Source organism: Malus sylvestris, chromosome 10 (assembly GCF_916048215.2).
Source record: "Malus sylvestris chromosome 10, drMalSylv7.2, whole genome shotgun sequence".
Lineage (NCBI taxonomy): Eukaryota > Viridiplantae > Streptophyta > Magnoliopsida > Rosales > Rosaceae > Malus > Malus sylvestris.
Genome location: NC_062269.1, coordinates 29,241,180 through 29,255,643, shown reverse-complemented (window position 1 = coordinate 29,255,643; position 14,464 = coordinate 29,241,180). Strand labels below are relative to the sequence as shown.

The window sequence follows — 14,464 nt, the reverse complement described above, 5'->3', positions numbered from 1 at the left end:
CACGTAACCTACTGGAAATGCATCCCCTTCTTTCTGAGAGAGAAGGGGAGATACCGGAGACAGCCAAGAACCCCGCTAAATTAATGCGTGGACTTTAAAGAGAGAGATTGCAAATGCTATGCACACAAATGTACAATTTTTTTCCATTTGGTAAATATAATAGTGTGCAATTGATCGTCTTCTGTCCCACATTTTTTTCATTAATCACAGTTCTTTTGACATTTGTTTTCAGACTTGGTAAAACCTGTGATCCGAAGGAATGGCCCAAATTGTTGTATAAAGAACATACCAAGTTCACGGCCAACAAAACAAAAGAAGAAAAAAGTTAAATTTGTGCAGAAGCAGAAGCTTATGGTGACATATATAGCTCCTGGAAATTGTATCCATGCAACATCGTACACATTCGCTTGTATGGTAGAGGACCAATAATTATACTCATTTTTATTTCCTGTAAGTAAATACGAACACGAAAAACTCAGCTAAATTACATGGCAAAGAATTACTAGACAAAATTACGTAATGCAGAAACAGTAACTTTTCTATCGGAAAAAACAAAAGCACTAGAAGCAGAATGCGTATATGTTTTGGATTTGAACAAGAATGTGGGGCCTGGATATCTTGAGGGCGAGTTCAGTGATGAGCGCTCGTGACAATACCTGCCGAAACTCAATGCGGGAAGGTTCATCCGCTGATTGGGTGTCTTCATGCTTTAGTTATCAGTGGAATCCTTATTGTTGTGCTGTTATCTGCCCGATGATTGATGTCGTCGTTCATTATGCCAAGAATTTTTCGCAGCTTCGGCAGATGCATCAACAGAATCTCCGTTCCCATCCTTTGGCTTCGAGAAGAAAGGATCCCATTCGTGAGCTCGTACCTCACGTTGTCCCTCCTCCAACAAAGCATACTTCCAACTGTTTTCTTCAATGAAGTTATCATCTATACGGCCTTCGATGATGTCCTTCCTCAAGTTTGTAACTTTGTCAATAATTGCCTGTACAGAAACATCAAAGGCATCTCTAAAAATCCTCAACTTTGAGCGAGGATCGGCATATATCATACTTGGAATAAGGTTTATGACCTCCTCCCTCATTTTCTTCACCTGCTCGGGAGGAATTCGACCAAGTGTTTCCTCTATGCTAACATTCCTCTTGCGAATATCGTCCTCTGGGATGAACACTGAATACCTTGTATAATCTTTTGGTAAATGCCAAGTATATTGTGTGTATGCCGACCCAGGATGGAAGAAGACAGGTATGCAACCAGCCAACATTGAATCAAATGCAGACCTTCGTGTGTATGAATCGCCTTGAGGTTGCAGGCAGAAAAGAGAGCGCTGAAACATCTGCATTATACTGCTTGGAGAATGACACTTGCTTTCCCCAAAATCACATTCCAACAGCTTACCAACCTTTGAACTCCTGCACTGATCAATGATCTGCCCCCTAATTGACTTGGGATTGTCAGGACGCGGGGCACCAGCAAAAGAGAAAAGGAATTCACGCTTTAATCTTCTCATTCGCTCCTGCCAAACAAACACATCAGCATCTTTTGCTGGATGGAAATATGTGGGATACGGAATACCAAAATCATTAGCATTCCACGGGCTTGATTCTACCACAAGCATAGACATATTCTTAGCAGCCGGCAGAAAGAGAAGCTTGTTACCCCAGTCCGATTCTTCCTCCGACAGTCTCCTGAAATCCCATGTTATCCTTCCTGCAACAAGAAAGTGGTCTTTGCCACCCATAATGCCCCATTCTGGCCTCTTCATAAGCCAGTCAACCAGATCAAGTGAAGCCGCATCCCTCCTTGATATGTTGAATCCCCAAAGGTATCGGGCAATGTCAAACCCAGCATAAAAGGGAACAAAAATAGCTGCAGCGATAGACGAATCATTTGTCAAGCACTCATATTGCTTCATCCGATTGTTAAATATGACATCCACAGCAAACTGATTCGTGGCATACCAACTCGTATCCCCGAACACACCCTCTGCATTCTCAAGTGGAGGCCCAAGCCCAGCATTCGTTGTGAACTTGCACATATTTGTCCAAAGGCTTAAACTCCTACACTCCTTTAACATATCCTCATTAAACCTCGAGGGAAGATCATGCACATAAATATACTTCCCACCACATGGATCACTCTTGTTTTCGGCAGTTCCCAATGCTCTCATGAACGGATATTTCTCCACTTCATTGATCTGATCGGTTTTCGCAGGGGCCTCCGTTTGCTGAGCAATGGCTACATTGGTAGGGGTTGATCCAGTGCTTTGGTTGCCCATCTGCTGATCACCGGTTACACTGTTAGGCGCCGCTTCAGTGTTTTTGTTGTCCATCTGATGATCATCCGTGTAGGTAGGTGTTGCTTCAGTGTTTTGGTTGTCCATCTGAAGATCAACCGTTACACCAGTAGGTGTCGATTCAGTGTTTTGGTTGTCCTTCTGATGATAACGGGCTACAGGGGTAGGTGTCGATACAGTGCTCTTGCTGTCCATCTGAAGATCATTAGTTACAAGGGTAGGCTTCACCTCGGAGTAAACAGGACCGGCTTGTATACTGACAGATTCATTCACGGTACCCCCTCCCAGCACAACGAAATGGAAGTACAACAATAACATCCAGAAGAACACAGACAAACAGGCCAAGAAATAAATCCTTGTATTCTGATTCTTTCCTGTCCCCTTCTCCATTGGCTCCACAGGTACACTGTCCGGAGAGCGGCGTCTCAATGAATTCATAATCCACTCAATCAAGCAACCTTCCTACACCCCATATGAACCCAAAATCCCAAATCCCTAATCATTCACCAAATTCCCACAATCCCAAATCCCCCAAATCAATCACCAAAATCCCACAAAAACCCAAATCCCAAATCAACAGAATCAATCACCAAACCAACAGAAACCCAAATCCCAAATCCCAAAACTTGCACCAACAAAGAACACACCCACACAACTTAACTCAAAAGCTTATATATTGAGCTCCAAAAAGCAAAGCAGAGAACTTTATTTTTTCCCAACTGAGATATAGAGATTTGAGGAACAAGAATGTAGTAACAGATGCAACCTTAACAAACTGAAATCGCCCAAATCTAGGACAAACCAGTTTTCCAGTCAACAATTCAGAAGGAATGACTGAGTTGTTCCGTAAGTTGCGCCTCTTTCGGAGCTGAATAAATATTACAGAAATTTACAGTCTGTTAACAGCTAAAAATAAACAAACTTTAAAACATTGAACACGAAACAATGTGGAAGAAATCGAAACAAAGGAAGACAGACAGAAAGACTCACAGAGGTTTCGTTTTGCCGAGAAAGTTGGACAAAATTTTATGTTGTTTGGTGCTGATATTAAGAGACGGTGAGAGAGAGAGAGAGAGATGAAAGTGTGTATAATATGACCAGGAGCTCGCGCGTCGAAGGCGAAAGTGGGCGCACGTTAGCAATGTGAGTCGGCGGCTGTTTCGTGTCGGTAGCCGGTAGGATCTTGCCGCGTGGAATGATGGGAGGACGGTGTCTTGTTGATGGATGTGATGTCACTCCACTCCCTCTAAGTTTCGAATCAACGATGCATGAAGTTGAAAATCCCACTCATTTCTTCCTGCCACAAAAATATTGAATGTATTTTTGCTCGCCGCTTGAAGTGAGGGTAATTAGTTATAATTTTGTAATTCGTGTGTTACATCAATTAAGTTAAATTAATTTAAGATAATTAATGAAGAGAGTGAGCATCATTCTTATTTTAAGAAGTGAGCAAAGTAACGCTCAAGTAAATTAAAAAATTCCCACTATTTTCTCACCAAACAAAATCTCACTTTTGTTTGGTTTATAAAATCCAACTCATATTTGTGAGTGAGAAATGTTCTTGTTGTCATTTTAAATTTAATTGGGCATCATTGAATAATATTTAGTTTTGACAAAATAAAAAAGAAAATAATGTTAAAGGGCCCATATGGAATCAGTGAGTAGAGAAATTCTTGCATTCAAGGTTTGAAACACCAAATTCCTACATAGCAGCAAGGCTCTAATGGCACACCCCTAATTTGAAGCACATCGCTACCCTATGTTTTTACTTCAGTTTCTCTCCCTTTTAGGCCATCTCCAACTAAAAAAAACTAAACATAGTCCCGTCTAGAATTATAGTCATGCAAAATTATACACAACTCCCTCAACAATTTATTGGTTTTATATTTTATACTTTAAATTTAGAGAATTATTATTGGCACTTCAAAGATCTCATTTTGCACTTCAAACTTTCTATAATTATAAAGAAAAATATGTTTGTGAGGAATGTAGAATGTGATTAATGAAGTACTAATAACAGTTCCTTAAATTTATTGCTTAATTTAATTAAACCAGCGTTGGATGTTTTCAAATAGGAAAATTTTGAAAAATAGCCAATTTTAGAGGCACAAATAAAAATTTAGCCATATCACCTAACTTCTAATAATTGTAACAAAAAATCTAGGTAAAAAGTCGTATTCACCCTTAGTAACGCCAATCCTCTCATCTTCTCTTCTCCTATTCTTTCTAACGAGCTTGAGCCGCTACTATTGTTGGGATAGCCAGGTAGCAAGCGTTGGCTTAGCCCGGCAGCAGCTTCTGCAATGCCAGAAACTATTGCAAGTAATTTTCAAGCAAGTGATTTTGGTCTTCCAGTCACAAATTTTAAAAGCATTTTCACGGTTAGAGATCAATACACCACAAGCAAGGACTAAGTATTTCCTTTTCAGTTTCCGCAAACCCTTCCACCCCCTGTGTGCACACAAATTATTAGAACTCCTTCGGAAAGATGTCAAACACATTCTTGGATGCATTCGATCTTTGCCGTCTGATAAAATGAGCGAATCTAGTATTCCAAACTGGGGTCAGCTAGATGAATCCTTGGTGCAGAGATTTGGTTAAAGATGACGACGACGATTGATTTTTTTGCTTAGTGAGAGGACAACGAGCAGTATTGGCTTTTGAATTCTCAACTTCCATGGCTGGAATAGCATCTAATTGTGTCAATAGTTGAGTTATTTGCATGAATACATCAATAGTTTCTGGCACTGCGCAATGGTCCACAAAGGATGAGAAAAAGGTTGTTGCCCGTCTACGACCAGTGCATGCTGCTCGACTGACGAAACAATCGTAGCGGCTCAAGACAAGGAGGATTAGTATTATTATGGGTAATTAAGACTTTTTATCTGGATTTTGGTTAGAATTATAAGGGATTAGAAAGTTTGGTTAAAATTCAATCCATGCATTTAAAATTGGTTATTTTTCAAAATTTTCCTTTCAAATATAACTGTTGAATTTGAATCAATTATTGCAATTGAAGATAAGGATCCCAAAAAAAGGTTCACCATGAAACTCCTTTGTCCAAATAATTATCTGGTGGACTTTATAAAATTATAGTTCATCCATTAGTTGGAGATAAGTTTTTAAACAAACCAGATTATTTTTTGGATCTTTAACCCTCTCTATTGAACACGATCTTAGTCTTGTTTGGTGTCCGAACAGAAGACCTTATTCAGGGAGTGTTGCTAACATTGTGAGCTAAGTGGGTCTCAAAATATAAGGTTAAAATTAGAGTTAACTTTGTTTTGTATGCAAATTAGAATTAATTGTAGGATGTCAAAAAGGAGACTAAAACCAATGGTAGTAAACCACAAATAACACAAGTTTCCTCTTTTTTTAGGAAAATAACAAATGACTCTCTTTTTGCCATTGTGATCAGAATCGACAAAGGTTTCTTGATTTTTCTTAACATGAATGAATAAGCAAATTTTAGCAAAAATCATTGTTTCCATTTGATATCTTAGACCCCATCGTAATTAATTGATTTTGGACAATCTCATTTTATTTACCCCATAAAGAACTAAGAAAAGTGGGGATCATGAGAACTATCAGCCATATCTTACCATACATTTTTTATGTGCATTATTCAACCTATATGTAAAATAACATTAATTAAACGTATGTGTCAATATCTCTTTATATGGAGAGAGGATCCTCGCCAGATCCTCTTTGTGAGCATCCCGATGATCCTTCAATCACATTCGTTCATCGTACATAGTGCGGACAGTTTTCGTTAGGTACTGTTTATATTCAATTATTGTAAAATTTTTACCGCACGATATACGATAAACGGATGTGATTTGAGGATCCGGCGAGGATCCTCATTCCTTTATGTGATGAGATACTGACACGCACGTTTTGACATATAATGCAAATCAATTATAACCGTTGATTCAAATATGCAACTAAAATAATGATAACAATGAAAAAAATTGAGGTTCCACCATAAAACTAGTTATCAATATAAGGAGTAGCTCAACCTCTTATAAACACATGCACGGTCCTTTTTTCCTCAATGTAGGTTTCGCTATCAACACACTCTCTCATGTGTAGCAAATGTTTAAGCCTAATACATGACAACACAAATCGGATGAGTTGGAGCATGTGTGGTTATTGGACTTCACACATGTGAGAACTTACTCTAAAACCATGAAAAAAGTTGAGGTTCCATCATAAAATAAATTAGCAATATAGAAAGCAGCTAAACCTCTTATAAGCACATGCAAAATTTCTCTTTTCCCCGATGTAAAATTCACTCTCAACAGTATATGTTTCATCAATAATTTTTACAGTTTTTTCGACCTAACATATCAGATTTTTATAATAACAAACACCCTAATGTCATATAAACACGAAATCTGAAGAAAGAGTGGTATATGGCGAAGATGGCACCGGCCATCTCAATCGAGGATTAGATCGAGCTGCAACCATATGGTTGTACCAACAAGCTTTTCTCCAGCATGTGAATGTGCATGTGCATGTGCCTGTGAGAGGGGCAGGATCCATCTTATGAGTGAGCTTAATTTTGGGTTGTCAATTTCTCATAAGTAAAGCATGACTGGCTCCGCACTGTACTGCCCAATCAAAGAAAAGGCTCATGCATGGTAATTTGACACTTGTGCTAACAGTGAGTTTATTTACTGCTTATTTATCTTTTAAGCATAATATTTGCATTCCCTTGTAGAAAGGGATGCACATATTTTATCCCTTACAAATGACGTATCTTTATCATATAAATTTTTTAACTTGACTCATTTTATTTCTCAATTTTCATTTGAAAATTAACCATACAAAAAACATCCAAATTGGTGACAATTGATGCATTCAAGTACGGAACAATTTGACAAGTTGAGTAGCAAGCAACATATTTATAATGAACTTTTCATTTAGATGATTAAGTGATTTTCAATACGAATAATTTTAGTAGAATGATCTTCAAGTGAAGGGTAAGAACTTGAACGGTTTTGAAAGAAAATTAATACAACAAAAATACGTTATTAGTAGGGAGTAGAATACATCATTCCCATTAAGAATACATTATTCTTATTTCAATGATTTTCAGAGGCTCATCACATGTATGGTGGAATGACCATAATAAACATATCGATATTTAATTAATTAATTTAGGGTCCACAATTGTTGGGAGCAGGGAAAGGATATCAATTTACAAATACCCCCTTTTTCTCAGTGTAAAGCAAGAAAATTTGTGGTTATTAACGTGGAGGCAGATTTTCTACCCTCTCACTTCCCGTGCTTTCCTGTACCTTTCTATTTGTGTAGTTAGAATTAAGCCAAGTCAACATTTTATATTACTATTTCTTTTTGTCTTATTATCTCTATTAAAAAAATAATATAAAATATTGACGTGGCTTAACCGTGACCATATCAAACAGGAGAGCACGAGAAGTGGGAGGGCAAAGAATCTGCCTCCTATTAATGTGCCTTTAGCGATAAAAAATTCTGATTATTAAGGAAAGGAACCTTATCCATATATACTAAGCCTACTGAGCAGGCTATCCGAGTTATTGAAATTTGATCAAACGGCTACAATTATTATAATTTTTAGAGGACTTTCTTGTTTGTAGTCATTGGATCAAATTTTAACTATCTGGATTGCCTGTTCAATAGGCTCGGTTTTATTGGATCCAGAGAGGATCTGGTTCCTTAGGAAACGCCTTTAATTTTTTATTTAACTAGTTTAGTCCCCATATGACAACTTATTATATCAGTGAGAAATACTCATCAATTAAACAATAGGGAAATCATAGGTTATAGTCGGTGATAAATTCAAAATTCTAATCTTATGGGTCCCATTGTAAAATATCTAGGGTTTATTAAGTATTTGGTGAACCTATTGTCAGCTATGTTCGTTTAAATAAAACCCCATGCCATTTTATTTAACACATCCTACCAAATGCTATCGAGATATTTCATAAATGCATTTTGTCAAACATTTAATGGATACAAAAAAAGCTCCTATCTGACATTCGGAGGGTATCCGAACCTTCACATGCATGTTCCCCAACCTTCGGAGGGTTCGGGGAGCACCTAAATCCCTATGTGGATCTGCCCATGCTTTTACAGTGCAATAATAGTGGTGAAATTATAGTTGAGTCCAAAGTTTGTTTTAAATCGAAACTGACTCTTGGAAGTATTTTTTTAGCATGCGTTTTGAGAAGCTTATTTGTGAGGAACTCTTCATATGTTTGGTCATTAATCCAAATCCAATCTGAATTTAGTCTCATAACAAAATGAGAGAGAAAAAAAGAGTTAGATCATATCTAATGTGTTAGGCAAGGGCAAGAGGCCAAAAAGGCAAAATCTAGCCCCTCACAACGATGATATAGCTTGTTAATATTTTTTTTGTTCTAGTGATGAAGGGCTAGAGGCTAGGATTCTAAATGTTAAGTGGGTCCTATGATGTCCAAGGCTTAGGCTATGGCTAGTTTGGCCTTGCAAGAGGATTAGGATTCTCTCCCATCTTATTATCTTCTTCTTCATTTTCCTCCTCTCACACTTTTCTTTTTGTCTTTTTCTTTCTGTAAAAAAATCAAAACAAGATGTTAAATGTGGCTTAATCATAACCGTTTAAATAGGAAGGAACGAAGGAGAAGAGAGAATATGAGGGAAGAGAATCCTACTCTCTCGCAAGATGCCTAGGCTTTATTTTGACTAAGCAAATTTAATTTTGTTGGGCTAGAAATTAGTTTTTCATTTTTGAGGCAAGATTATCAATTTATCTAGGTCAGAAGGCTCCCATTAGATATGTTCTTATAGAATATCTTCGAGCAATGAATGAACTTTTGTTAACGGTATGGAATCTCCATCTCCCTTAACATTAGCTCTCATCATCACTAAATCAAAGCATGGTGCTCCATTCTTTAATTTATAAACTATCTTATAGAATATCTTCGAGCAATGAATGAACTTTTGTTAACGGTATGGAATCTCCATCTCCCTTAACATTAGCTCTCATCATCACTAAATCAAAGCATGTTGCTCCATTCTTTAATTTATAAACTACAAATGATATCTCCTTACATGACCATCATATATTTTGTTAGTTTGCACTATAATATTGTTTCCTCCAATAAGATGGCTCGACAATACTAGGACTACAGGGACTAATCAAGCACATTGACTAGTAGTGACTACATAATTTTCGTACCAGAAAAAAATTGAAAAGGACCGGTGGGGAAATATGTCATGTCCTTTATTATACATGTAGGTGTTAAGGTCCATTATTTATTCAAGCAGTTATGGCTATTTTTAGGGTATAGTTTAGAGAGTAAAATTTTTATTATTGTAGTTCGACGATCAAGTCTTATGCGTAACTCGACTCGCTTAATCCATTGACATTAAAAAAATAAATAAAAAAAAAGGAGCAGCTAGCTAAACCTGTGCAATCACATCGCATATAAGGAATCTCTTATATATTTTTTGTCCCCGAGTTGGGCATCACAACTTTTAATATGCAATAGAGAGCGGGCAACCTCAAATATTTCTGTGACCTAGGATCTTTGTACTGATTGATTGTAATAATCTTGATGGATCTAATAATCTGGACGAGGGAGTTATTCTGAGCTCAAATGTTGCCAAGTGTCTGACGTTTTGAATTTTGTAATAAAATATCGAACAAAAGTAACATCTGTTGTTAATGAACACTTATGATATTTGATTTGTTGATAGTATGGAAGAGAAATATTAACCAGAGAATTCGAATTTATAGATAGGTAGCGTCTACGAAGGTTTCTTATGGTATTTTATGAAGGCATATTGATGGATACTTGCAATTCAAAATAAATATCTTCCATTATTTATGTGTGAGACAAGAGACAAGAAGGAATGTGAAAATTTATTTAAAATGCATATATCGTTTTGTTTTCATATCATACCTACAACTTAAAAATTACAATCTATAAAAGCACATCCTGCATAACGTCAAAAAATTCTTCGAATCAAAACAATTCATTTACCAAAAATAATCAAAAGTTAACCAAACGATTGAACAACAATATTAGCTTGCCGACTAACATAGAACTTTACATAACGACTTCAATAGGCCCACCAATCAATGATGTATCGAGTTCTTCTTTTTATATCCTTCACAACTTGTAAAACATTATATCCTTGACGTGTCAAAATTGCCTGAAATGACCAATTATAAATTAATCTCCTAGAAGGAGAAATAACGTAGATTTGATTTTTCACATTTTAATTTTGCCTTACCGTACTTGAATGCATAAGATGGATCCTGTCCCTCTCACATGCACATTTTGATTTTCACATCAGAACTGGAGACAATTGATGCATTCAAGTACGGAACAATTTGACAAGTTGAGTAGTAAGCAACATATTTATAATGAACTTTTTATTTAGACGATTAAGTGATTTCGATTCGAATAATTTTAGTAGAATGATCTTCAAGTGAAGGTTAAGAACTTGAACATTTTGATTGAAAATTAATACCACAAAAATACGTTATTAGTAGGGAGTAGAATACAACATTCCCATTAAGAACACTTTTTCTTATTTCAATGATTTTCACTGGCTCATGACATATGTATGGTGCAATGACCATAGTAAACATATCGATACTTAATTAATTAATTTACATCGGGTTCCACAATTGTTGGGAGCAGGGAAAGGATTGCAATTTACAATTAAATTACCCCCTTTTTCTCAGTCTCTAAAGCAAGAAAATTTATGATTATTAATGTGCCTTTAGCAATAAAAAAATTTATGATTATTAAGGAAACACCTTAATTTTTTTTATTTAACTAGTTTAGTCCCCATATGACAACTTATTATATCAGTGAGAAATACTCAAAAATTAAACAATAGGGAAATCATAGGTTATAGTCAGTGATAAATTCAAAATTCTAATCTTAGGGGTCCCATTGCAAAATATTTAGGGTTTATTAAGTATTTGGTGAACCTATCGTCAACTATGTTCATATCAACAAATGCTGAAATAATATGCCAAGTGATGTCAAGACCCCATGCCATTTTATTTAACACGTCCTGCCAAATGCTATCGAGATATTTCAAAAATGTATTTTGTCAAACACTTTATGGATACAAAAAAAACTCCTATCTAACATTCGAAGGGTCTCCAAACATTCACAGGCATTTTCCCCAACCTTCGGAGGGTTCGGAGAGCACCCGAATCTCCATGTGGATCTGCCCATGCTTTTACAGTGCAATAATAGTGGTGAAATTATAGTTGAGTCCAAAGTTTATTTTAAATCGAAACTGACTCTTGAAGTATTTTTTAACATGCCATTTGAGAAGTTTATTTGTGAGGAACTCTTTATTTGTTTGGTCATTAATCCAAATCCAATCTGAATTTAGTCTTATAACAAAATGAGAAAGAAAAAAAAGTTAAGAGCATATCTAATGTGTTAGGCAAGGGCAAGAGGCTATATGCAAAATCTAGCCCTTCAAAACGATGATATAGCTTGTGAATATTTTTTTTGTTCTAGTGATGAAGGGCTAGAGGCTAGGATTCTAAATGTTAAGTGGGTCCTACCATGCCCAAGGCTTAGATTGAGGCTAATTCAGCCTCTAAGAAGAGTGAGATTATCTCCCATCTTATTATTATGAGTAATGTTATTCATACCATGTTTTTGTACCATACTTTTATACCATCTTAGATGACATTTGATGTGGACAACCACATCATTTGAATTAATCAGATTTTTTAATTTAGTTCATTATTTAATAAACTAATAATTAAGAAAAACTAGTTAATTAAATGATGATTGTAGTATACGATAAGTCTTTCTCCTTCATTTTCTTGGGTTTTACAAATTTTTCAAATGATGTGGCTATCCACATCAGATGCCACCTAAGGTGGTATAGAAATGTGCTATAAAAACATGGTATGAATAGCATTACTCTATTATCATTCCTTTATCTTCCCTCTTGTCACACTTTCCTTTCTGTTTTTTTTTATATATAAAAAATTCAAAACAAGATGATGAATGTGGCTTAATCATAACCGTTTAAATATGAGGGAATGAAAGATGAGAGATATTAGAAGGTAAGAGAATCCTACTCTCTCGCAAGGTGCCTAGGCTTTATTTTGACTAAGCAAATTTAATTTTGTTGGGCTAGAAATTAGTTTTTCATTTTTGAGGCAAGAGTATCAATTTATCTAGAGCAGAAGGCTCCCATTTGATATGTTCTTATAGAATATCTTCGAGCAATGAATGAACTTTTGTTAAAGGTATGGAATCTCCATCTCCCTTAATTAGCTCTCATCATCACTAAATCAAAGCATGGTGCTCCATTCTTTAATTTATAAACTACAAATGATATGTCCTTACATGACCATCATATATTTTGTCAGTTTGCACTATAACTTATTGTTTCCTCCAATAGGATGGCTCGACAATACTAGGACTACAAGGACTAATCAAGCACATTGACTAGTAATGACTACATAATTTTCGTACCAGAAAATATATGAAAAGGACCAGTGGGGAAATATGGTTCATGTCCTTTATTATACATGCAGGTGTTGAGGTCCATTATTTATTCAAGCATTTATGATTATTTTTTGGATATTGGTTCTTTCTTTCTGCCTTGTACAGTTTAGAGAGTAAGATTTTTACTATTGTAGTCTGACGGCTAAATTTTATGCGTAATTCGACTCGCTTAATCTATTGACATCTTTGAAAAATAAAAAATAAAATAAATAAAAAGAGCAGCTAGCTAAATCTGTGCAATTACATCGCATGCAAGGAATATCTTATATATTTTTTGTCCCCGAGTTGGGCATCACAACTTTTAATATGCAATAGAGAGTGGGCAACCACAAACATTTCAGTGACCTAGAATCTTTGTACTGATTGATTGTAATAATGTTTATGGATCTAATGATCTTGACGATGGAGTTATTCTGAGCTCAAATGTTGCCAAGTGTCTAACGTTTTGAATTTTGTAATAAAATATAGAACAAAAGTAACATCTGTTGTTAATGAACACCTACGATATTTGATTTATTGATAGTCTGGAAGAGAAATACTAAGCAGAGAATTCGAATTTATAACTAGGTAGCATCTACGAAGGTTTCTTATGGTATTTTATGAGGGCATATTGATATATACTTGAAAGTTTATTTTGAAATGCATATTTAGTTTTGTTTTCATTTCATACCTACAACTTGAAAATTAAAATATACAAAAACACATCTTACATAACGTCATAAAGTTCTTCGAATCAAAACAATTCATTTACCAAAAATTATCAAAGTTAACCAAAGGATTGAACAACAATATTAGCTTGCCGACTAACATAGAACTTTACATAACGACTTCAATAGGCCCACCAATCACTGATGTATCGAGTTCTTTTTATATCCTTCACAACTTGTAAAACATTATATCCTCGACGTGTCAAAATTGTCTAAAATGACCAATTATAAATTAATCTCCTAGAAGGAGAAATAATGTAGATTTGATTTCCATGTTTCAGTTTACCGTTATATCCTTGATTTTCACAGGGATAGTTTGGAGCAACGAAAATGATCTGCATCTCGTTATGCCTGTAGTTTTTCACTTTGCAAAATCAGTTCAAACTTTCTTGCTGAAACAGTTTTTAAATAAACATATTTATTTGGAAAATTAAAGAATAAGTAGAAACAGAAATATGTAGAAGTTTGATATTAAAAAAAAGGAGGGGGGGGGGGAATAAATATATGTAGAAAAATAAACTAATTTTTGGCTATGGACAAGTGTTCTTTTTTCAGTCGAGCGACAAGTTATACTTTACATCTAAATATGTAGAGACACAAAGACCTAACTTCAAGTGCAAATCACACAAAAGTGTGTAGAAACAGAAACTAAAAGAGATAAACATTCAAATTTCAAACATATTTACTAAAAAAGATTAGTTCAACATCAATAATTCATAAATTCATCTAAATTAGGTTTGAGTGCGTTACCTTTTCAAAGTGTTGATGCAGAAATATCTGAGTTGTTTTATTTTTTGTGTGTTTTTAGTTTTAGTGAGAAAATGTGAAATGGGAGGAGGAGAAGGGCGTGTAAAAGGGATGGATGGCGACGGAGGAGGGGCAGAGCCGATCTTCAATGGCTTCCAACTTCATGGCCTAGGTTC

General features: G+C 35.5%; 1 protein-coding gene across 1 annotated transcript; it reads right to left on the bottom strand.

Annotated features, from left to right (window-relative positions):
• Nucleotides 1-407: 407 nt before the first annotated feature.
• On the bottom strand, nucleotides 408-3,407 carry LOC126586537 (xyloglucan galactosyltransferase MUR3-like). The gene is made up of 2 exons (XM_050251394.1): nucleotides 3,293-3,407; nucleotides 408-3,170 (listed from the first exon to the last, which is right to left on the bottom strand). The coding sequence occupies exon 2, from the start codon at nucleotides 2,738-2,740 to the stop codon at nucleotides 743-745; it is 1,998 nt and encodes a 665-aa protein (XP_050107351.1). The 5' UTR covers nucleotides 2,741-3,170; nucleotides 3,293-3,407; the 3' UTR covers nucleotides 408-742.
• Nucleotides 3,408-14,464: the final 11,057 nt, after the last annotated feature.